The 25,430-nt window shown below is 44.0% G+C and overlaps 1 protein-coding gene across 7 annotated transcripts in view; it reads left to right on the plus strand.

Moving 5' to 3' along the window:
* The window catches only part of DDX31 (DEAD-box helicase 31), a 49,228-nt gene extending 26,507 nt beyond the window's left edge, over positions 1-22,721 (plus strand). For 4 of the 7 annotated variants that reach the window (XM_067308900.1, XM_067308901.1, XM_013941780.2 and 1 more), the window contains exons 18-21: positions 6,168-6,279; positions 9,081-9,161; positions 11,645-11,825; positions 22,299-22,721. In XM_067308900.1, coding sequence (XP_067165001.1) covers positions 6,168-6,279; positions 9,081-9,161; positions 11,645-11,825; positions 22,299-22,446 — 522 coding nt within the window. In that variant the 3' untranslated portion in view covers positions 22,447-22,721. Of the gene's footprint in view, positions 1-6,167; positions 6,280-9,080; positions 9,162-9,976; positions 10,142-11,644; positions 11,826-22,298 lie in introns of those variants that run through there. The other 3 variants (XM_067308904.1, XM_067308903.1, XM_067308905.1) reach the window with 3 other exon arrangements.
* Positions 22,722-25,430: the final 2,709 nt, after the last annotated feature.

Consider the following 25,430-nt stretch of genomic DNA (forward strand, 5'->3'; position numbering starts at 1 on the left):
TTTTTCTGATTTGGAATTACTCCAGTTCTCATTTACCAGTCAAATATCATAAAAATTCCTCCTTAAGCTTCCTTCTTTACGGTACAAGTGTTGGTAAATTCATTGTGTCAGGCAATGCAAATAATCATAGAATTGCCTTATTTTACAATTTCCTAATCTTTAAACTGTTGTCCCTGAAAAGCAGTCCCTTCTAACTCTTCATTAATTTTGTAACAAAGTTTCTGTGTAAGAGTTTCTGGCTGCAGAAACTACTTTTTTCCCCCAGTGTTTCTGTTCTTGACTTTTCTGTACTGAAATATTGTTGGAGATTACAAATAGCACAATACTTTTCTGAAGAAGTAAGGAAAATATATTTCATGATGTGTTATGTAGGTTTTTAAATTGTTATCTGTATCTACCTGGAGCCTAAAACAAAGTTCACTAGATTGACAGGCATCTTTTTGTTGACTTCCACGAGCTTTGGGTCCACCTTCGAGCTGCTAATTCATAGAATTCAGTCATTTGCAGTTGATGTCTCAGGCATTCCTGCATTCTGGCAAATTAAATCCTTTAAGAACCCTCATTTTGAATGGAAGTCAAGAATGCATTGAGCATGATGCAGCTTCCTATTTTTTTTTTTCTTCCTCTTGTTACTGTTTTGCCTGCTCGTTCTTTCTGTTATACTATGTATGAGCCTCCGACTTGCCCACTCCCTTCCCGTTTCCTGCAGATGACGCTGTTACAAACTGTGGTGTTTTTGGTAAACATGCTTTTGAAAGATGTTAAGTTTCCCTGTCTTTCATAGAAAGCCATATCTATGGCTCATCTGAGATGCAGCTCTATGTAAAGCTCTTTCTCATCCCTCTACAGCTTTTCTCTGAAGTCAGCATGCAGTGCCCATATTTTAAATGACTGGAACATGCCTGGGATATGACCTCTTAACTGGTTCAACAAATACATAGTTTAACTAGTATGCCTGCTAGTATAATGGTATTGGCAGCAAAAGTTTTATTGTACTGCGTAAACGTAGAAATGACTTTAAATAGCTCTTCTGTGTATAAACATTTCCCTGCCTATAAGTATACGCGGTAGAAAAGGAAATTCTGTGTTTCCTTTGGAGAGTTTCTCAACAATTACATGCTTTCTAACCTAAGAAGATGCTGCACTTGAAATTTGTTGCTGACACAGGACAGAATGTTATCTGTCCTGGGCTTGGCAGTGAGTGTAATTTCATGTGAGGTGGGCAAAAAAGAGAAATTATTTTTTCTGAGAAATTATGATTTGGCTTTTAAAAAGTGGCAGGAGATTTTGCCTGCTGAACATTGTTGAAAATCAAAGCCCGGTACTTGAGGAGGTTCAAGATCATTAGAGCCTTTTGGAAAATTCTGGCCTGAACATCTCTATGCCTTTGTATCCTTGCCTATGGCACAGCAGGAATAAGCTAACAAGGCTGTTTGTTACCAAGATGGATCAGATGGGTATTTCTAGAGTACTTTCAAACTGTAAAATAATCAGCACATTTAAACATAGAATATTCTTGCCTCAAATACTCTGCTCCTGTCTTTCTCCCTTCCAAAAAAAAAAAAAAAAAAAAGACAACCCATATTTGAAAAGTAGATATTGCTCTCTTTTTTGCTCTGTAGTGATGCCTAGGCATGCCTGGCCATGCCAGCTGCTGTACATAGGTAAGAAGCTGGATCCTTTCCCTTGCAGTCAAAGGTGAGATTGAATCCTGCTTTTTCCTCTGCCTTCAAAGTGAATGGAATTTTGCTGTTGGCTTCACTGGAGCTGGGATATAACTACTCTGGTTGTAGGATGATGGTCTGAATCTGCTGCAGGATTTTATAAATATGTAATCACCTATTTTTGTGCGACTCGGAGCCTTAAAGGATTGGGACTGAAATAAAGTTTGTCTTTATGAGAAGAAAAAAAAAATCTGTACAATTTAATGGGAATAAAATTAAGGTGGTTCTGTCAATATCAAATAGAGCTCTTCGGGAATTACTCTAAAACATATATTAAAAGCAGTCAAGGATTCATTCCTTCTGTTAGACTGTTTTATTGCCATCAGAGGTTCTACTAATGGTCTGTAATGCTTTCTCAGATGCTGCAGGGGCCTGTTTCTAAGGTTCAGGAGGGTTATTCTCTACTAATATCTGTAAATTTGTCGTAAAGACGATACAATAAGCTGCGAAGGCAATGGGCAGTGCACAAGACAGAGGGTGATTGGGTCCTTGCTATGAAAAGTGCAGGGCTCAGATCAGTTTGTGACGTTGCCATCTGAGAGAGAGCTGGTTTCGCTCATCAGCTCTCCATGCATTGAGTCATGTATATATTATAGTTGTGCACTCAGAAATCTCATCATTATAATGCTCTTTGGTTCTCGTTGCCTCAGCCGAAGTCCATTATAAGTACCCTGTTGGAACACGCATTTTTTGGGTTTCTGTGTGCAGCCAGGGAGCAAGCTGAAGTGCCTGTAAAATGTATATTTTATATTTAGGTGTATAAAATATATATGTGGCTATGTCTGGGTGTGTGAATGTTCACCTGCCTACAAAGAGAATAAATTTGATCTTTCAACTTTTATGGAGGGGGGGGCAAGGGGACTTGGTGAGTTCTAGAGAAGGTATGTGGAGGTTAGTAAGAAGTTGTTATTAAAACAAAATCCTTCATTTTATTTTAAAGTATCATGGAAGCAGGAGATGTTACAGCCTAGTGTTTTTTGACATTTTTCTTTTCTTTTTTTTTCCCCTGTTTTGAGAGAGACCATCTCTACCTCAGTCTAGTTTTGTTGTGTTTCGATCCCTTCTCCCATTAACCTGCTCTCTTAATGAAATCAGAGACTTTCAGTATCTATCCCAACCTCTCAGACCTAAAAACTGCAGTCTTTATAACTAGAAGTTTCTTTCTTCTGAAGGAGGTAACTTTTTCCTGAATCTTTTTTTGATATAGTTTGGGGTGGAGCAGAGATGTATGTGTGGGGTTTTTTTGGTTGGTTTTTTGTTTTTTTTTCCCTGATGTCTTTAACTGGCTAAATAACATTGCAACAACACCCATTTCTTCTTTTACCTTATAGATACTGTTATTAGTCATAGTCATTATGGTAGCGTTAGGGACCTGCTAGAATAGGTTCTTATTGCAAGCAAACACAAGGTAGAAAAAGCTCTCCTACCCAACTATTTCCCCATAACGGAAGTAATGCTTGTTGCTTAACAGGTGTAACAAATTCATCTAGAGGGGGAGAAGATCAAGCAAACCTCTGGGGTAGGCTTTTATCTTTTGGGCCTTGAAAAAGTGTGTAAGGGTCTCAAATTAATTGTCCCATTCATCCAAACCAGGATACTGGAAGGATTAAAGCTTGCTTGTGTGAGTAAAGCATACAGGGTGGCTTCCAGTAGACTTCCAGTAACATCACTTTATTTGATCTGTCCAGACACTCACATGGTGTGCTGGTTTTATTTTCACAGTTTGGCTCTGAGTCAGTTTTAAATTTGGATTTTTTTTTATTTTTTATTTTTAGATGAACCTCCCTGGAAGGCAGGAATCAAACACAGGCTTTTTCATGCCCATTAGGGGGCAGTTTTAAAATGAGATCTGTCTCAAGGGGCAGAAGGGGATAAAAGGCAAGGTGGAGATGGGAGGAGGGGAGAAGCTGTTTTCTGAGTACATTATGTTTCCTGCCATTTGCTTTTTTCATTTATTTCTCTTGCACTGACCTCGCACTTTGGAAATTATGCACCTAATTTTTTATCCCTCATTTTTGTCTTACTCCCCCCCCCCCCCCCCCCCAGCACCAGGAAGAAGAGATGCCTCATTTTGAAACCTAAAGGGGGGAATAAGAAAAGTCCTTTGTAATATATTGCCATATTATCACTAAATCCCCTGACAGTTGTGACACAGAAGCAAGTCACCTGTCACTTAAGCTTGAGGTCTCTTTAATTTTCTCCAGGAATTCGCACCAGGCTGTCTTTAATTTGAGGCCTTTATTGGAATTCTGAAACCTTTCTGCCTCCCCGGTGCTCAGATCTATTCTGAGTGCTGTTACAGAATGTATACAATAACCAACAGAGGGATTCAGAGGGGGCTGAAGCACTGTTTATTTAACACTCTGGAGGGATTTTCGTGCTTATTCGGTCCTGGCTACCCGGCTTTCAATATCGCTTTGACAACCGTTATGCCCTTCTCATTAATTTTAAACAGTTAAAACACAGGAAAAAGAGAAAAAGTTTTCATTATTAAAGTGCTTTACTTTTTAATAACAGAGGATTCTGTCCGCCAGGGGAAAGGGCAAACCTCACTAATTTCACATTCATATTAAAAAACGCCGGGAAGGTGACACTTGGTGCTGCCAGGAGGCTTAACAAAAGAAAAGTGATGGGGGCTAGGAGGAGCGGGAAGGGGGGGAGAAAGTTTTATGTTTCACGTCAATGGAAACTTGTTAGTCACAGCGACGAGTGTCCACTTTGGGGAGGCAGCACCACTTGTAGTTTATTAAACCTTTACAGAGGCCCCTTGACTGGGGACCAGCTCAACTGATTAAGAGGTGCATGTTAAGTCAAACTAAAACACGGCTGTGAGACAGCCTGTGTTGTCAGTCTCTCTTGGATGCTTTGGGAGATAGTTAGCAGAGACCAGGAATTTGGGAGACTCTTTATGTAGCCTTAAAATATCCACCGTTGTCTTTGCTGGAGACACAGATAGGCAGTTGGGCCAGGTGAGCAAGCAGGCATTCTAGTCCCTAAATGTGTTTGCCTCGTTGAAGAGTAACCCAGTGGCTGGAAGCTGTGGATCCTGAGCTCAAAAGAGAGCACTGCACAGGGAACTTGGACTGCATTTGGGGCCTGTCTCTGGGCAGGTTTGCTGCTAGGATCTAGAGTGGCAGATCTGGGCCAGCAAAGCATCCTGTGAAGGGTGTCAGCAGGATTGCCTGGCTTCCGCAGGTGCTGAAGTTCACGGTGTGAATGTGAAACGGTTCCCTTGGACTGGGAGCAGTGCAGAGGTGATACTTGTAGTTGTGAAGGAAGGAGGGTTTGTAGTATTAGCATGCAAATCTATTTGGGAAGCAAGTCTTGGGAGGAACAGCAGGCTTGTTGCCTTGGCACAGGCCTAGTGCAGAGCAGTGGAGGTTTGTTGTCAGCGAGCCCTGGTTGGGAAGATGAGGGGTTGACCAGTAGCGAAGTACTGCCTTGGATCTGGCATTCTTAAGACTTGGATGCTAGTTCCTGTCTGAGTAGCTTTTAAGAACTGTCGCCCTTGTTTGGGAGAGATTCACGTCCATGGATGCTTGGCTTTGTACTTTGTCAGCTTTCCATCAAAAATTCTCTTGTTTTCTTGTCTACATTTCCTCCCTCTGCCCAAGTGCTTTGGACCCAATTCACGGAGCCAGCCTCTTTTCTCCTCCCGGTAGTAGTTTGCTCCCAATAATGTTTGATTTCTGTTCACTGAACTAAATATTTTGGTGTGATCATGGGAAGGCTTGAGCACACACAAAGTTGCCCTTCTGGTGTAAGGAAGTTTCTTCTGTCATTTCTTTGGTGCAAAGGGTTTGTCTTACTCTGGAGAAGCCACGTGATGCAAATTACAGTCCAGTATAACTCGCTGACAGTGAGTGAACTTCATGCAGGCATCAAGAGTGAGAAGAGCATTTTGGTTGGCTTTATTCGCAGAATTCAATGCAGTCTGTTCTTTGGAGCTTGATGAAAGTACATCTCCTGCCCCATTAGTGCCAAGAACAGTCCAGATGTTCGGTGCAACTGTTCAGCACTGTTCAGAGGAACTTACGACAACATCAGTCTAAAACTCCCGGTGGAAAAGTGGGCTCAGCAGGGTCAATGTAGAATCTGGGGGAATTGCTCCAAATATCTCTATTGGAAATAAGCAGTAGTATCTGGCCTGCTGAGTCTGAAAAAAAAAAAAAAAGTGAGGGAAAATTATACATAATAGATATTAGAAAACACAAAATTAAAACTGATTTGCTCTCCTCACCAAGCAGTGCTCACTGGCTGCTTTGACTTTAACATCTTTATCTATACTTTTTTTTTTTTCCTCTAGTAATATTGAGAGGATTACCTTTGTTGGCCCCTGGGTGGTTACTGTGTGATTTTACTGTTATTAAATCTATTGTAAACTGCTTCATTATTCCTGACTCAAATTCTCTCTTTCCTCTAATCCCCCCACCGCCCTTGTAGAAATCCTGTGGAACAGACCCTCAGGAAGTCCGGGAGCGGGCCACGGTCTTGCAGACAAAATTTGAAAATTACGTTCACTCCAGCGAGGGGACTGTCCGGTGGGCAAAGAAAGGTTAGTTCGTTTCTTTTCAGCTTATTCCAGAAGGGCTCATACATGCTGCCAAGGTTTTCCTCCAGGGGAAGGCTTCAGGGAAAAGGCCTGGAAGAAACATTTTGGGGCCCTTGGGCTCTGCAGGGGGTTGAGAAAGGCCCAGAAGGCTTTGTGATGATATTAAATGTTAATTTCCTGCATTCGCATATTATGTGCAAATGAGGTTTAATCTTGGCTTTTGGTGGGATTCACATCCGAGGGCTCTGACCCAATCACATCAGCAAGTAGATGTGTGCGTTACACTGGGAAGGTCATAGGTGACCTGCTTAACCCCATCCTGGTGCAACACCACTAGATGCATTCAGTTTACACGGGGGTGAATTTGAAGCCTGTAAGACAGGATGCCTGGGGAGCAACTCGTAACAGATGAGGCTCTCAGAGTGGAGGCTGCTGTGCAGGGTGGGAGAAGGACAAGCGAGAGCAACCATGCACAGCAAAAAGGCAAGAAGAGGAAAAACTGAGATGAATTTAATAATAATTGTAGCTAGGTGCAAATCTGGGATTTGATCTCCAATCTTTGCCAGACAGAACATTCAGCAAATGTCACTGAGCAGTGCAAGAAGCTCTTCCCTAATGCTTCTCAGTTTGGAAAACCCAGAGTGTGCTGGATATGGAGAAAGATAAAAAACTTGCCATGGAAGTGGTAGGAAAATAAGCCCTAAGCAGCCTCCTGAGAGGAGCCAAAAAGATGGTGCAGTGTAGATACCCCTCTTCTGCATGCTGTTCTGCAGCCCTGCCAGGCTGATCTGGGCACCCAAAAACTGAATAGCTGTTGTGAAGGCAGCGTTGGAGGTCTGGCCCTGAAGGCGCTTGACAATTAATTGGAGTTTGGTCATTAAATATTGAGAGAAGTTCACAAAATGTAAACTCTCCATGCAAGAGACTAAACTACTTTTACTCAGAGTAGATAGGACTATAGCCTTCCCCCACCCCCACTTTTTTTTTTTTTTTTTGAGTCTCTTCTTGTTAACATGTCTCCCCTCCCTGGTCGTTTTCTTTTGCACCTCGTTTGTCACTTTGAGTCAAATTCTGCTGTTTTGGCTTTAGTAAATGTCCTGGTGATTGCAGTTCTGCAGAGTTTGCGATCAGGCTTGGAAGAGAGGGGTTCTGTGAGATGGATTTTAGCAGTCTATTTCATTTCTATTTACAAATAAGTGCACCTGCTCTGTGTGTGTAGGTAAGTATTACAAGTGTAATACCATAGGTACTAAATTACATAAATCACATACTGAGGGGTCCAAAAAAACAAACAGGGAAATTGGTCTTTGAGCTGTATGCTAGCACAGTATAAGCTGGATTAGGAAAGGCTGTTCTCAAGATAGAAGTTAAATTCCTCATTAACACTGTTTGTAATCAAGAGAAGTGTTTGGATCTGTTCCCAAGAGATCAAAGATGCTGTTTTTTTCTGAATGATGTACTAACTTCTTAGGTGATGACATAGCAGAAGGACCAGAGCTGGTAGTATAACTACCCACTTACCCCAGATTTTTCTACATGCTTTTAATGATGCAGGCCCATATTGTTGGGAGAGGTATTTGGAATGCAACCGGTTCACTCTTTGCTTTATCCCAGCCTGTTGCATGTCACTGTACTGATTCTCACCCCCTTCAAGGGCTGCAGTGCTGATTTTCCCTCAGGCTTTTGAAATACCTTGCCCCTGCAGTGAAGGTGTTGGAGGCTTGCTGCGTAAGCTGCTTGCCTGCCCGTTTTTAGGTAACTTGTGCTACGTGACTGGTGCTGTCTGACTTCCAGCTGCACTTTTAAGTCCAGGATCTCAAAGCATGTGACTGATGCAATCAAATCCTTGGTTCTGCATGTATGAACTTCTTGTTGCTCCCCTGGGACTCCTTGTACCCCACACCAGCCTTTAACATGAAATGACTGTGACAGAGAGAGCAACTGAATGGCTTTGGTCACACTCAGAAAACCTCTCTGGTCTCCCTCTGTACAGCGTATGTCACTGTGCATGTACACACGCACGTACACACACACTTGTTGCTGACCTGACAACTACTTTAGCCACAGCCGAGAAATACAGAAAATCTGTCAGGAAATGCTGAGATGTGGTGTATCCCATCCATCTTCCACAAGGACCACTCCACCTCTTTCTCTTTTTCCTCTTCTGCCATCTACATATGCAAATTTTCCACTGCTGACTGGCTTCCATAAGCCCCCTCTTCCTCCCCTCTGCGCCAGGCATCATGAATAATTAACATGGCAGCTGGCTTTTGCTTTCATGGCAGACAATCAATTGGAAACTGTGCCAGAGATGCATTTGTTTCCCTCTCTTTTTTTTTTTTCCCCCCCATTTTCTGACCTAGTCAATGTTAATAAGCAGTGTTTTGATTGCAGCCCGCTTTCAAAAGGCGAGTGGCTCCTTGCCCGCTCACCCCTCTGCCTCTCCGTCCTGCGTTTTCCAAACTTAGATTGAATAGCTTGGTGAAGGTGCTGCCCTTCAAACCTGATTGACTGATCAGCAGCGAGGCAGGGTGGGAGGCGGAATATGGCTGTGCTCTGCTGCCTGAAGGACGAATCTCCTGGAGCATGGAGCCCCTTTTGAGAAACAGAGGCCTCTCAGATCAAGGTACAGGTTCTCCGTTTTGGGGCTGTGATGGCAGGTGGAGCTGGGGAGATTGTGCTTTGATCCTTGGCATCACTGTAGTTATGGAAAGGTTAGGGAAGCAAACACTGTGTTTCTCCTCCACGTTACCCTATTTTGCAGCCAGAAGTTGAACATTTTGCCTCACCCTTTCTGTCCTCAGCACCCCTGTGTGGAGAGAGACAGCAGAGTTATCCTAGGAGCCTACGGCTGCAGCATGGCGCTTCTGTCGGTGACTTTTCTGGTGCGTTCTGCCTCCCTGTTCCCACATGCCCTGTAAGCTGGCAAAGTGCCTCCCCTGGTTTATCCAGCCATTGGGCTGCGGCTGCACTTTGGGGCCGGCGCTGAGAGCTGGCTGCCAGTTGAGAGCATGGTGAACAGGTTATGTCGCCTGTCTTGCTTTCATATCTCATTACCCTCTTGATGTCTGTTTAAAAAAAAAAAAAGGCAAACAAACCTAACTAACATCCATCATATGTAGCTCTCTTTTCCGTCCCCTTTCCATAGTTACAATACCTAGAGAAAAGTGGGATGCCCAGGTGCAAAGGATCGTCCTAAATCCGCTCTCTTACATCAGTGCAAATCTGAACAAACCCCCTTCCAGGCCAGCATAAATTGCTTTAGACTCATGTTGGTGTAACAAAAAATATAATAGCTCAAGCAGTTTGCTCCTGTGGCTTTAAGATGAGGTACACTTTATGTGAAATATGGCCTGACCAGCACTGTTAGCAGCCTTTTTGAGTTGTTTTTTTAAAGCTCAGTCTCTTGGATCCTCAGAATTATAAAAGAGTTTTGGCTTTCAATTAAAAACAAAAAAGCTTTTAATATGTAGCCAGCATAATTGCATGCAAAAGCCTACAAACGTGACTGGCAACACTGAAAGGACTAGAGACCTGCTAGTAAAGATTTTAAAACAAGCAAACCAACCAACCAACCAACCGACCCCCAAACAGTGCTGTAATGAACCATAGCAGCTCTGAGATCCTCAGAGGTAGGACAGTTCTGTGAGTTGAGGTTTCGACCTGCTAGGTATGGCAGGGCTGTTCTGTTTTGGATTAGTCCCTTGCAGCTCGCTCCGGTTTTGCATGCTCTGACTCAGGACTGGATCCGGCAGTTGTCTGTCAGGACTTTTGGAGGAGGGAGGCACCTCTGACACTTGGATTCTCTAACTCTGATCTGTGGAGCTGGTACCAGTAGCCTTTCCTATCTGAAGAACTGTGGGAGGTGAGCTCAGCCTTCGTAACAACAGGATCTTTAGTATCCAACCATTTCAAATGCTCTGAGAAAGATGGCTGTATTAGCTCTGACTGGACCAGGTTCAGAGCAGGAGCAAGTTCATATCGTTCCTTTTGAAGAGTTATACCTTCTCTTTGGAGGTCTAAATTTGACCAATAACTTTATGAAAAAAAGCAGCAGAACTGGATTTTTGAGAGCATTTGAGCTGATTTACAGTTCCTCTGAGGGATGGACTACAGATGAGACACCCAGACTGGGAATATGGAAGTTAGCATTCTCTTTTTGGGAGAACACAGGTCTCTTCAGGTTCAGATGCCTCTAAAAGAGTGGCATTGTAAAACTGGGGAAAAAGCTGCAAAAAAACTCAATCTTTTCTTCTTATCGATTGGGAAAAGGAGTTCGCTTTACTCAGTAAACAGAGCTTTGATGGATTCCCTGGGTCCTTCCAGGAGCTGATCTGCTAAAATGACATTTTTATTACTGTTCATAAACTCCAATCTCCTGCTGCTGCCAAGAGATTAGACTTAAGCTGTGGGCAAACTTGCTGGTCCGGTGGCTCAACAGGCAAGGGCAGGAGAGGTTAGAGTTTAGAGCTTGCTGCTATCAGGGGCTGAGAGAGATGTAGGTGATGGCTGGAGTGAGGGTTAGGGGGGCACAGGAGGTTTAGCAGGCAGCGGAGTCGCAGGGGATTGAAGGGAGGCATTTTCTGGGCTGAAGAGTTTCCTTACTAAAAGTCCCTCTATTCCTGATAGCAGAGAGGACAACTTGGGTGTAGTTAGTGTTCTGGGTACATGGAGGAGCAGTGGCAGTGTTCATATTAGCGGATGATTGTCTTTAGAGCAATGAGCCCTGAGGGAAGGGCATTACAGGAATATAAAGACATGAAGGAAAATTTGCACGCTTTTCTATTATTTTTTCCCTTTTGAGAAGGTGAGCTCTGTTCTCAGTGTGGTGATGAGTCAGGAAATCCATCTAGCTCTCAGATATTTATAAGGGACTAGCTAGTAACTGGTGAAAAATGCATGGACTACTGGGACTGTAATATCAGAGGAATCTTCCTATCCCACCTCTATGCTTCTCTTTCCTTGTCTTCATCCCTTGCATCTCTCTTCCCTCTCTGCCCCTATCTGCTACCATTAGATGTCAACAACTCTTCCTGTGAGATGTGCTATAAACATCACCCTTTCTGGCAGAAGGGGCAGCCTTACAAGAGGCAAACCTAATGCAACTTAATGTACCTTTGTTTCAACTCCTAACCCTTCTCCACCACCTTTCTTCTCCTTATGGGATTGTACCAGTACTGCACAACCTTCACAGATTTTTAACATACCAACCTTTCCCACCAGCTGCTGACCAGAAGGTGTCCCAAAGGACAAGACCAAGGTCCTTTCAGCTGGAACAGCTGAATCTTAAAGTGTGTATGTGTGTATATATATATATATATAAAAGTGCAGTAGCAAACAAAATTCACTCTTTTTTTTTTTTTTCCAGCACTGCAGTCTTTCCTCTGTGCCTATACCACCTACCCCAGAAACCTCAAGCACATCTTCCACATCAAATCTCTCCACCTGGGTCACGTGGCCAAGAGCTTTGGCCTGAGGGACGCCCCCCAGAACCTGAGCGCTCTTCCAGCTGTTGGCTCAAAGAAGAAAATCAAAGCAAGACAGAAAAGGTAGGCAAGCTGAGTGTTCTGGAGCCGAGGGATGCCATGCTACAGGCCACGGTGTGCTTGGCTCCATGAGGTTCATGTGCTTGCTCCAAGAGATCACATGTGATTGTTCCTGAGGGGCTAAACCATGTTGAGCCACTGGCTTGGGTTGCATTGCTCTCTGAGCTGTTGTTTCATTCTTCATTTTTCCAAAGGCTGTAGAGAGCCTATAAATTGCATTTATCATTAAACCAACTGGGTTGAACACTTGAGTGGGAACGCTGTTTTAAAAACAAACAAACAGCTCGCTTTGTAGTTTGACTTCTGATAAAGATGTTCTTTTTTTGAAGGAGGTGCAGAGAGGCACCTATATAGACTAGCCTGGGTTTTGCTGCAGCTTTTCCATTTTATGAGTACTTGAAAAACACTAGTTCCTGTGAGTCTTAAAAGCAGAAATAGCCTAATTTTTATTTATTTATACTTCTCTCCAGAGCTGTCTGGAGGGATAAAGAAGGATATAGGCAATGTTCCAGGGCAAAATGCGAGACTTCCCATATATTGGAGTGTCTCTTTTTCTTGCACAAGTCTTGGTTCCTAGAGGTCCAGCAGCAGTCTTGCTGTCATGGCCAAAATGGGTGCTTATTTATCTCATAGGATAATCTCGTCCCACCTGGCCTTGACAAATACTGGCTGCTCTCCCTTCTTGTATCTTTTCCAATCCACTGCACAGAAATAATCTTCCTGCCTTATCTCTTTTGACTGCGTCACCCTCTCTTTGCTTTCATAGCAAAGTATGTGTCTTATTATATTTTAAAGGCCTTCTGTGGCCTCCTCTAGCCCTTTTTATCACCTTTTCTGCACTATACAGTCTCTTGCAGGCCTTCCTCTGCAGTTTCACCAGCAGTTTCCTGGCTGTCAGATTGGCCATGGGACAAATTGTGCCCACCTTTTTAGAAAGGTCAGCTGCAGCTTGGTCTACCTATTCTGTAAGTCAACATTAGCTTTGCACCAAGAGAAAAGGGGAGGACTGCAGTGTATTTTTTTTTCTTATTTATTAAATGATCAAGTACAGTTATGTATGTACAAGCCCAAATCAAAATGCAGATCTGTTGGTAGGAATGAACCATCTACAAGCTTGTGCTCTACTGCCTTTAGATTTAAGTGGTTCTGGCAAAAGCATTTCTGCAAAATCGCGTGGCTTCTCTCCCAGGGAGATTCTGTAGCAGACCTAGAGTTACAGCTCTATCCCCTTGAGTGTGTGGACAGGGTCTATTCCTGGGTGCTCGTTTCCTGTGTAAGGAACCTGAGATACCCTGATGCTTCTGCAGGAGCTGAGCCTTGAATGCGCTCCTCTGCTTGCAGTGGAGCTGGCAGTGCTCAGTATGTCCAATCCTGGCTACTTTGAGTTGGTTCCACAAAATAGATGGTCCTCTCTTTTGAGATTACAAAGTAAGGACTCTGCTGTCCTGCCCAGCACCACAGCAGAGCGCAAACTCCTAGCTTGCCTGTAAAATTGCTGATTGCATTCAAAGGAGGGAAAAATCTCTTTTCTTTTATTGGTTTCAGTTGTGACTCTTACCGTGTAATCGTTGTTGCAAACGCCATTAGCAAACGTTAGCCATGCAATTAAAGCATTAATCCACATAATGGTTCCTGGGCTGGTGACATCTCTTGCACATGTACAGGTCTTGGGGAAAAAAAAGAGCTAGGGAAGGGATTTTAAAATAAAAAGTTGGAGACAGCATTGTCCTGCTTTGAGAAGCCACCAGGGACAGGCCACTGATCTGCCTCCTGCTTCAGCTGACCCTCGCCAGCAGATGGGCAACAGGATGGGAATGCCCCTGTGAGCCAGGGATTTAACGGAGCTTTATTTCAGGAAGAATAGCCTGATTAGCTGATAAAGAGCATGTAAGATGGTATGGGGTGGGCTTTGATGTGTTGCTGGCCCAGCAGGGTGTCAAGCTATGACTGACAGTAGCGTGTCACAGGATTACTTGGCCTGCAACAATGCGCCTCTCTGTTCCTGTGATGTCGCTACTCTGTTAGAGCTACTTTTTCCCTTGTCATGCATCTCTTTTAGACGGCATTCCTCCTCCCCAAGTCTTCATCCCATTATAGTACAGACAAGCTCAAGATACAGTAGTAGTTTATGCACAGGATGCGTGGGGCTGGGGGGATGCGGAGGTGTTCAGAACAAATGGTCTGAGATGATTTGAAAGCTCATTTGCACGTGGAGTGTATAATTGCAGCTCAGGGAAAGTGGGCAGACTTTGCACAGGTTCGTCACGGCTCAGGCTCCAGATTTCAAATCCAGGAGCATCTGGAAAGTTAAGGCCCTGCAAAATAGCCAAAGTTGTGTCATGCAACAATTGTTCTTGCCTATGAAACTTGTTTCTAATTAACTTTCTCTGCATGTGCTTGGAGGAAAGAAAAAAAAAAAAAAGAGAGAGACAGAGGATATATTAGTATTTATAGGATAGTTTAGAAAAAAGTGAGTATAGATTCAAATTTGGTATCTGCCAGCATAAATTCAAGATAGTGCTATTAATTTACAGAGAATTGCTTTTGATTTCACACTGACAAAGCAGGGAGCAGAATTTAGCTTGCTATTTAGAAGACGAATAGTTTTTAATCGTAAAATGCAAGGCTTGAAATGATAACAGCACAGTCACAGAGCAATCTTTTTAATTATATTTCTCACATGATACCATGAGTGTTGGTTGTCGTATTACACATTGTGTCCAAACATTTGATACTTGTTTTTAATCAGTCTGCACACTAGAGCCTCATCTCTCAGCACCTGCCCAGAGAATAAAGAACAGGCAGCCCAGGTTGAAAACGGGGTAAAGGAGATCATTAAATGTTTCCTTAAGAGGACAAAGAAAACTTTTCGTTTCTTTTCAAATCTCCTTTTGTGCTCACCGCCTCCTTACAGAGCCTGCTTGGGGAAGGTGAGACGCGAAGCCGTAGCAGCCAGGTGTGTGGCGGATCTCAGTGCTGAAATGTGGAAGCAGCCCTCTCCTGCTGAATGCACGTGTAGAACCGCTCCCTTTCATGCTTTTTTTTTTTTTTTTTTTAACTTTGTGCAAACAAACTATCCACTTAGCTGTTGCGGTCCTTGCAAAACTTGATCTGAAGATAGCAAAATAATCACTCGTGATCTTTTTGAAAGGTGAAATGCTGTATTTATTTAAGAGATGAGCACATGAACAAGATACTGTATATTAAGTTACAGTACGTCAGCTTAGTAAGTGTCTGTGCTCATGCTTTTACTGAAGGGTAGATGCAAGGAAGCTGATCCCACTTCCATTGAGGGATTAACTGTCTTTCGTTCACTGCAGTGAAGCAGCGTGCACAGGAAGTCGCTTGCCTGCCGGAGAGACGTGTCTTTTGACTCTCACAATGCAGATGCTAAAGACCTATTGCCGTTCCACCTAGCATCCCTGTACTACTCAGTGTTTTGCACTGTGGATCACAGGGGTTTTATGGGATTCTGTGGGGGACTGAGGGTCTGTTTTCCCCTATTGATCTCTCTGGAAGACTGGTGTATGTTCCCAAAGGATTTCACCATAATGGAGAGTCACAGCTTAATTTGCCGTGTTTGTGAAATAATGCTGTTACAAAGAAAGGGGGAAGTCTTTAAGTTCAATAGATTCTGTGGAACTCATTGCTGCAGGATGTCTCTAAATCCAGGAATGCTCAGAAGGATTGAATTTAGGTATGGGTATAAAGAATATTCATAGTTGGTACAACAGGTGCAAAAAATGAGTATAGTTAATGTGAAAATTCCCTGATGCTTCAGAGTTTAAGCTGAACTCTTAACTAATATGGGATCCAGATAACATGTTCCAGAATACTTCTGTCTGAGGGAATTGATTTACATCATCCTTGCATTGCCATTGCTCTGAACATGGACATCATCATGCCCTTCAAATTTTGTCTGCAGGATTGTGCTAATTCATCTTCTGAGTTCTTCAGCATTAGCGGTCAGATAAACTCTCGCTGGGAGATTTACCTTGTAAATCCAGCATATCCTCCTCTGCATGGCTGGGGCAGCAGTCCCCTTTGGGTGAAATCTGGTAGCCTTTCACCTTCACCACTCCCCAGTATCCTTGATGCCACCTTTGAACTTCTTGGCATTGACAATCTTGAAAAGACTAATGCTTCTAATGACGGCTCGCGAATCAAGGCTGCAGCTGGGTCTCCCTGCACAGCAATTGTCTAATCATTAGAAGCAGCTTGCCTGCCAGTTTTTGTGTGGCATTTACAGCTTTCCTAATATCACTTAATTAGTCAAAATGCAAGTTTGGAATTCTGCCCATCAGAAATTTCACTTGTTTTGGGCATTTTGCTGTAGAAAGCTAAACTGCACCTCGGGTAAGAGCATGGACTTATGCACTGAAGTGCAAAGGGAATCCAAAAATTGGAGGAAAAGAAATGCCTTCTGGGAAAGGAAACATTGCCTTCACTGTTTTTCATGAAGGCAGTTCAAGGACACAAATGAGTCCTGCTTACAACATTGTGATGTTACCAAAAGTCCTGTTAGGAGATTAAAGCTTTATAATTGTAAAATCCATGTGATTGTTATGAGCACACAGCAATACCCTTTACTGCTGTCCTGTTCCACCGCAGCTGCAGCACAGAGCCTTTGCTCCATCTTGCAGTGAAATAATAGGGCTTGCCCACTGAGTTGGAAAACTTCTGTGCTGTTTGGTACCCACCCAGAACAAGCAGCCCTTTCTAATTGAAATGTATTCTGTCCTTTAGGCCAGGAAAGAGCCTGACAGAAGCTAGAATCCTGGGAGGTCACCAGCCTCCCAGTGGCACTTTCATCCTTTCTGCATAGGGTGCAGACCAAGGGATGGTAGTGAAAGTGAATCTCTGTTCTTTCTCTTTCTATATAGCTGAAATACAACTGACTTCAGTACTTGTAAGGTGGGCTTTACTGCTTAGTATGTCTTGGTAGGAAGACTGCTGTGCTCTGACTGTACTGGAACAGCGCTTGGCGCTTGGTCTGACTGGGTAATAATTTTCCTTCATCTTCCCAAGCTAGTATTTGTATCAGCTGATAACAGAGTGCCTAGCCCATCTGTTGACTTGTCGAGAGCAGTGTAGGATTGCTGATAAATTTCTTGCCCCCACCCTCCAAAAAAAAACGACAGAAAAACCAACCCAAACAGGGTTGCATTGGCTGCAGATGGTTCATCCAACACCATAAGTAGAAAAAGCAGGTGTTGCAGCAGCCTTGGCCCAGAGGTAACCCAGCTCTGTTGCTGGCACAATTTCAAAGAGCTGTTGGAGATGCTGTCAGGTAGATTGATAGTGCGATCTGTGTTGAAATGTTTTCTGATAAATGAAATAGCCTACTCCATTCTCCTCCAAAGACACACCATGAGTTCTAGGTCTGTGCATCAGGACTTTATACTCCCTCTTCTTCAGCTGGAGCAATCTAGGAGTGCCTTTGGTTGCTGCAGACATTGTGAGTTGGTTAAAGGTTACCGCACTTACTGCACTGCATTGCACCAGCATTTCATGTAGCTAAAGACAAAGGAACAACCAGCAGTGCCAACCAAGTTGAAGGAGAAGTCCCTGAGAACAAGCTTGCTCACCATTTAGGTAAAAAGACCATCAGAGGCATCTTCTGAGCTATCAAATGATGTCCGAGAAACCATGCTTGTATATGTACATTAATCTGGTGTGTAGGAGTTTTTGGCTTGGAGATCAGCTTGTGATACAGAGCTCTCATGAAGCAAACATGTCAGTGAAACAAAAACATACGTGTTAGAATATTGAACTGAAAATGAAAAATGGCTTCAGATACTCATTCCTTTTCTTACCATTGCCACTTAGCCCTTTCACACCTGAATGTTTGATAGTCTTTACATCCAGGAGCATAATTTGCATTTTGTAACAAATTTAATCTGATAAAAATAGCTGGTGAAACGTGAATCATTCTTACAATCTTACCTGTAATGCTTGAGAGATGGATGAGAAATTATATAGAAACAGAATAGCCTGGCTATGTTTTTCTTCCTCTTCCATTTGTGCCTTGGAGCTGTCCGCAGGATCTCAGCTATGTTGAACATTCGCAATTCTTATTTTAATATACATGTCCTGGATTTTTTTGGCTGTAGTATAGTTCCTCGTGTTTGAGGTTTCCCTGATTCTGTGTTACTCCAGCATTTTGTTAGTGATTATGGAATGCAAATGATGATGTTTTCAGCACTCACAAAGCCATCTGTTGCCCAAGATGCATGGAAGTCACAAGTTGAGTGTGTTGAAGGTGCGCTGCATCAAGGATGTCAGCTAGGTGGGAGTTAGTATCATGTGGCAGAGCAGAAGACAGAGCTGAAAACAACAGAGGATTTCAGGCTAATCACCTGTGTTGCATTTGCCTGGATTTTTTAATGAAGTGAATGAAAATTTGCCCAGAATTTTTAATGATACTCTGAGCAGAGCAAAGAGGTGAGAGTTGAGGGACCAGAAGAGGAGACCAGTTCATAGCATTAGATTTCCTTGGGGGTGGAGGGCTGGGCAATGCCAGCACCCCTGCTGATTACTGTGTCTCCTGCATGGGATGGGGGAAGGAGGGCAGTGCTCTGCAGATGGAGGTGAAAGAAAACTGAAGCTGATGAAACCAGCAGAGGAAAGAACTGTATTCTCTTTCCTTCCCTGGACATTTTTTCCCCTCTTGTTTCTCCCAGATGCTCCTCTCCCACCTCTTCATCATTCAGTGACGTGTTTAGTAAGATTCATGAGTTTCTCGTTGTGCTTAAAGAGTGAATAAATTATTCCAGGATGGCAGTTTTCTGGAGGAGGGCAAAGCTTTTTTGTCTTTAGAAATCTGGCTCTGGCCTGGTTTTTCCTGGCCTTTCAGCGTAAAACAAAGTCATATGGGGACTGCTCCTCTGTTTCCTTGTTGTCTCTCTGCAGAGGCCCTTGGTACAAGCTTTTGTGAGGTTGAAATTTAATTACAGGTGTGCACAGGCAGCTGTAAACTTGAATCTTTTATTCCTTGCTCTGTTGTCCATGAGGAGAGGAGGTTTTTCAGACCATATCAAGCAATTACTACTAGCCTTTCTGTCTTCCCTCCCTGTACAATGCATCTTTGCCTTCCCTTGATAATGAGGTGATTACGTGGGCCGTGGGGTGACCCATTTTTTACCCTGTGCCTGGGACACCTGGCAATGCTGATAACAGCACAGAGCTGGGAGACTAAGGCTATTTTTTGTGGGCTGGTGGTGGCAGGGCTGAGTACGTACACCAAAGCAATGCTTGGGTCTAAAGTTGAGCACTGGCCTTGCAAGTGGAGGCATGATGTGTCTCCCAGTTGAAGACAAGGTGATGCTAGCTCATCTCTGCCAGCTCCTCTTATCAATCCCTATATGCCTTTTATGGGAGTCTCAGTACCCCACATCTAGTGTAAGAGGGTAAAGGAGGAGGAGCCCAGTGGGGCATCTGCCTGGCATCCAGTGTGTCACGGCACTCAACACCCAGTGTGCTGGACAGTAACACAGAGAAGCCAAGTAACTTGTGTTCAGGGACAGGTTCTTCCTAACTCGCGTGTTGGCGCTGTTTCATTTCCTGAGTTATGATATTCTCTCTCCCTGTCTCATTTTCCCTTAGCTAATAAAACTGGCTATTTTCTCAACCGTTCGACCATTCCCTTCTCCTTTAAACCCTGCTGAAATCTTGGCACTGCAGCACATCAGGATGGATCAGTCATCAGTGAATCTTTTTTCCCTGCAAGTTCCCCTTCGTTGCATTGTTTCGTAGTTCTCTACCGAAACACTGATGGTTGCTTTTGGAAGGAGGAATTTAAAGGGCTGTGGATTTCTCTGCCCGTTATCACCATAATGTGTTCTCATTAGGGCTCGGTATTCTGTGATATTTAGACATGAGATCACAGAAGGAGAAGTCGACAATCCATGCGTTTACCCAGTGATGGGAACATGGGTTCTGTCCATGTTACAAATGCATCTTATATTTACAAGTCTTTTGGGGAAGCTCTTTGCCACAGCATCCAATGTCACCACACCTGTTATATTAGCATCACACCAGCCTTCAGCAACAGGGAAAATACAGTCATCCTGGGTTAGGAGGCAGGAGAATGGACATGAAGGACAAAGAGGTTAAGTACCTTGCCCAAGAACGCTCAGAGGGTATCAAGGTCTCGCTCCAGCTCTCTGGGGCTTTGTCTCATAACCACAGGGCGCCTTTCCTCACCGTTGTTATCTTGACTGCTCTAGCAGAGCCCTAGAGACTTTCACCAGTTGAGCAGAGAGGGGAATTTACAGGTTTACACCAGCACAGCAGGGTTCAGAATCTGGCCAGGGATCCTGACCTAGTGCACTTGCCCAGTGTGCTCTCACTAGAGATTATCACCGTTGCCTGTGGCTCTTGCATCTTGTGGTTGACAGCTGCAGCAATATACTTTTTTTTTTTTTCTTTCAGTGATTAGCGTGTGTTCCACAGCAAAGCTCCATTGATTTCTGTGGCCCTGGTTAGGGGGAGAGACCTCCCCTTTTCCTGCATCCCTGCTTTTCTGTGTACAGCTGATCGCCACAGCAGGGGGTATTGATTTACTAATTGGGCAATGATTTCACCTGATTGATAATAAAGTGTTGGACAACCTTCCTGCTGAGCTGCAACTCAGCCCGGCAGCTACTGGTGGATTACTTGTCCTTAGCAGCAAATAGTTCCCTGTTGTTAAGTAAACTGATCTGTTGCCTGGTAACCCTCGAATTACTGTAGTAAATGCTTGGAGACACAGTGAAAGTGTCAAAGAGAAACTTTATCAAGTGATGGAGGGGACTGAGCAAGGACTGTAGATCCACCCTACGAAGTTTTGCCAGCAGAGCTGGGCCGGTTGAGGCACCCCTTGACCTGGCACTGTGTGTGCACCTGCAAGAGCACCTCCTTGCTGCGGTAGCTTATCCCGTTCAGGAAGGCAGTTTCACACGGCACGTTTTCCTGCGGAGGTATTGCAGGTATGGCTTTACGAACAGCACATTTACTTCATTAGCCTTAAGGTTGCCTTAGAGTTGATTATCTTTTTGGCTTAGTTTCTGTGGGCTCAAACAGGGCAGAGGCTGTGCATCTTATTCCTCCAGTCTGTCCAGTCTCCAACCCTTCGGCCATTGCAGAGCTCGGATGTTAAATGGCTCCCGGCGAGTTAGACTGAGATTGGGGATTACACCAAAGGTAGCAGAGTCTTCTCCCCTGCGCTTTCTAGGCTCCCTCTTCTAGGGAAACCCTCTTTCAGAGGTGATTCATCACACTGTCCTCCTTATCATTCTGATCCTTCCTTCCAAACCCACGCCTGCCATGAGACCTACAAAGGGATGGGGAAACAACCTATGGAAAAGGAGGTGAGCAAATATGCCAGCCAACCAAGAGTTCACTTTCCTTTCCTTCTCTGTGCATTGGGCCTGTTGAATGAATTACTCCGTTGCTTCAGCCAAGAATGCTTTATCCTCTTGTAATCCCCAGCACATTTCTGGCCCCTCGAAGGAACTGTGAAAGGCAGCACCTTCTAGGACTGCTGATGTCCATGGAGTGGACGTGAGGCTTCTGTCCCTCGTTGTATTTGGAGGGGCAGATAGATTCCTGCTCACTTCTCTGGAAATTTTTGAGATCTCTTATTGCTTTTTATAATAAACACAAGTGTTGGATGTGCAGACACCAACAGATGTGGATACCCCATTGTGCTCAGGGCTGTGGGAACATTGTAGGGAAAGACAAGTCCTGCAGTGGAGAGCTGCAGTCTAAATAGATAAGAGAGGGTGATAGCAGCAGGAATGAGGACAGGATTTGCCCAAGGTCACAGAGGACAGTGGCAGAACTTGTAGTGGGAAAAATGCTGAGTGGGTTTATATATTTATAGCCAGCAGTTTAGGGCTGCAGGGAGATCCATGTTGGAGTGTGGTAGCCAGGCAAAATGCAGCTACCTTGCAAAAGCCAGTCTCTGGAGAGGAAGGCTGTAAGGTGCATGTGATACCTGCAGGACACTGCAAGAGAAGAGTCTGGTGGTTTTACACTCTTGAAAGAATTATTTTGTTTTTCTTGTTTGTTTAGGTTTTTTGTATTTTCAAGCCCTCGATATAAGCTCTGTTTATAAAATGTTTCCGTTGTTCAGTCTCTTAAGGCTGTTAGGTTTTTTATTATTATTACAATTTTCAAACTGCTGTGCCACCTAATTCATCAGCCTTCAGCGCAAAACCTTCCCTCCTTCTCCCCGCCACCCCAGCAAGAGCATTTGTACAGAACAAAGGCTTGCTTTTAAAAACGGCATGATATTTTGCCACCTTTGTGAAAACCTGTCACAACAATATCTAATTTTGCATGAGGCAGAATTTCAAATCAAGCCTCAAGAAAAGGAAGCTATTCTTCTGCTAATGCGCAAATGTCACTTTCCACAGCTGTAAAATAAGTAACCCACCTAGCAGCATTTCAGGGAGAAGGAAATCTAATTCCTGTTCTCTTCCCTCTGCCCAGGCCTGACCTTCTCAAGAAGACCCATGGCAAACATCGCCTTGCTGAGATCTTGCGATCAGAATATTCCAGTGGGATGGACACTGGGGTATCCAAGGTCAAGAAGAAGAAAAAACAGAGAAAACCTGGCAACCAGAAGATTCCAACATAAGTGGGGACCTTCCAGTCATTTGCTATGAAACCTGCTGGAGTGCCTCAGCTGGGGGTCAGGGTGACCTGCCAAATCAACTGAGGAGTGTTTCAATTTATCAGGCAAATATGGGAGGGATCTTGGGGGATCTCAGCCTCCTCCCCCTTGCTCCATAGGTCCAAATGGAATTGAATCCAGACATGTCCTGTTGCACTGCTGCAATTAAATGCAGCTTCCTGAAGATGTATCGTGTTTCTAAGGTTTCTTTGCAAGGAAAATAAAAGAGGTTAAATATGTTTTTTGAAGAAATGTCTATTTAGTATTGAAGTGAGACAAGTCTGTTAAGAAAGGAGATGCGTTCCTATTTAAAAGACCTGTAGAAACACTCTGGGGTGTGTTTGGTTGCTTAATTTTAACTAGAGAAAAAGTAGTGGCAGAATAAGTGTTTCTAGGTGCAGGTTTGAGCGGAGAGGAGGCTGCTCTTCCCCCTGTCATTAGCCAGTGGGGCACTTCTGCTCCTGTCTCGGGTAACACAGCCATGTTGCTGCCACCTTCTCTCCTGTCCTTTGTACATTGGTGCAAGGTCCATCCCTGGGCATTGACCATTAGTCAGGTGTTGCCACCTGTAAGCGGTCTCCTTGATTTCAGCAGGACTGGTAGGACTGTACAGAACTCCTCAGTGTAATGATACATGGTCCCTTTGGGGACTCATGGGCATAAAACTTAATGCCAAAACACTTACGAGTTTAGGAACAAACCTTGTCACTGTCGGAAGGAGCCAGAGGTGGAATCCAGCAATCTCCAAACTTTTCTTTTGCCTCCAGCGTATTGTCATACCTAATTATGTAACGCAGACTACGAATGAATTGTCTCACCTCTCTGAACGTTAAAGCCCTTGCAGAGTCTAGCTAACACTTGCCAGCAATAACCCCGGCTTTGTAATATCAAGGGTCTTTGTGTTCTGGCTAGGCCTTGTGCTGTGCTTTTTTGAATATGGCCCAAGCTAATGGATTTCACTTCTTGCTTTTCCCTATTTGTCTTTTTTGTTTTTTTTTTTTTCCTTGCTTCTCATCAAAAAATCTGGAGTAGTGAGAGAAGGACCTGCTGGGAGCTCTTTGCAGAATGGTCCCAAACATGCCAAGATTAGCACTTGTTCACCATTGCCTGGCACGTAAAATGTAGTCTGAGCTCTAGTGAAGTCGTGACAAAACTCCCCTTTGATTTAACAACTCATAGAGCATGTGCGGGACAGAGGGGGGAGACTAACAAATTCCCACAGGAGCGACGGGTCAGCACCTGCCTCCCCACCTGCCTTTTCGTACTTCTTCCAGGACCTTCTCTAACGCAAGCCCTGGGCAGTACACGTGTTTGAAAACAGTACAAAACCCTGCCCAAATACAACTTCCCGCTGCCTGCAGGTGTCTTCCTCTAGGGAAGGGATAAGTGAAAGAGGAGTCCACGTGTGACACGAGTCAGGCACGTTACTCGGTGCGGGACCAGAAGGTCTCAAATACAGCGGCTGTTTCAGGCGGCCGAAAGAGCAGCGCCGAGAGGGGAGCATAACCGGGTGAAAGTGATGCCCACGTCATGAGGACAGAATCGATGGCACCTAGTGTTGGGCTGTAGTGAGTCAGGCTAAGGAGTGAGAAGAGCAATCAGCCCAAAAGTATTTAATTCCTCAACTGACTGTAACTTTTGAGAACCAGAATGACTTTTGTTCCTCCCAGGCAGTTGCCAAAGAGAGTGTTGCGGGTTTTAATGCAGTATGGTTTTGAACACTTGAGAAGGAAAGATGTTTAAAATGCTTCAATATAAAATTAACCATGTTTTTGCAGAGAGAATGAGAGTTACTAGCATTTATTAGATTAAAATAAAAAACAATGAAGCCCACCTGATTTTATTATGATTACTATTTGGAAGGGCAATCAGGTTTAAGGCAAATGTCAGCTTAAACAGAGAAGAAACCCCTGAGGATGAAAATGACTCAGAGTGATGCAGAGTATAAGTTTGGGAAGAACTGATCTTGTGCATAAGGGGAAAAAATATGACCTTCTCCTTGCTGACTGTCACATATGAATTAATAGGGACTATTGGCAAATTCATAATAATAGGAATAAAGCCCAACAGCACATCAGTCAGACTTTAGGAAATTTTGTTGCTATCTGTATTAACTGGGCATGTAATGTTACAAGTGGTTATGATGAATAACAAGTGATTAATTTTTTTTATTTTTTTTTTTTTCCTAGAATGCCTTTTTATTTTGGCTTCACCACCTTTTAGCAGATAGGTCTGGACTTCTGGAGTTATTATGGAAAGGAAGGGGAGGAGATTGTTAAAACAGGAAAAAGAAAACCTTGAAAGAAATGCATGCACAGCTGAAGCTAAGCCTAATTTGCTCATAATGAACTTGAAGCCCTTTCTGCAAATGTGTTTGAATTGCAGCTAGGTGAGCAGGAACCAAATTCTGCCTTTATTTACACTTCAGCTGCTCTAGATCTGCTGTACTCTGAGCTGGTTCTATCTTTGCACCACTACCTAATTCAGGATGAACTTAGCAGGCTTGGAGTTGGTTTGAACTCAACTCAAACCATCTCCTCAATAAACCAGGGCAGGTTGTTGCTCTCACCGTGGATCAGGGGTGGCTGAGCTGCGGTGCTCCATCAGCTTTGCAAGCAGGTTGGGTGCCTGGGGCTGCTGCGGAAGCTGGGCTTTGCTGCTGCAGAGGCTCCTGGGTCATCTGAGCACCCAAATGTGGAGGAGCTGCTGAGGGTCGCGGTGGTGGGTTCCCTCGGCACAGCCCCAGCACGGAGCAGATGGAGGTACCCGCTCGCACTGAGGTATGTGGCGTGTGTTGTGCAGGTCTCGGCTGGATGGAAGCCTGCCTACGCGGTGCGTAAGGACAGGGAGATCAGCTCTTTGCAGAGTTCGGATCAGCTGGGTGAAACTGCAGCGTTGTTTGCGCAGGTATTGATTTTGGTGTGGTTTGCTTTTGTGTCTTAATCGTG

This window comes from Apteryx mantelli, chromosome 21 (assembly GCF_036417845.1).
Source record: "Apteryx mantelli isolate bAptMan1 chromosome 21, bAptMan1.hap1, whole genome shotgun sequence".
In the NCBI taxonomy this organism is placed as follows: domain Eukaryota; kingdom Metazoa; phylum Chordata; class Aves; order Apterygiformes; family Apterygidae; genus Apteryx; species Apteryx mantelli.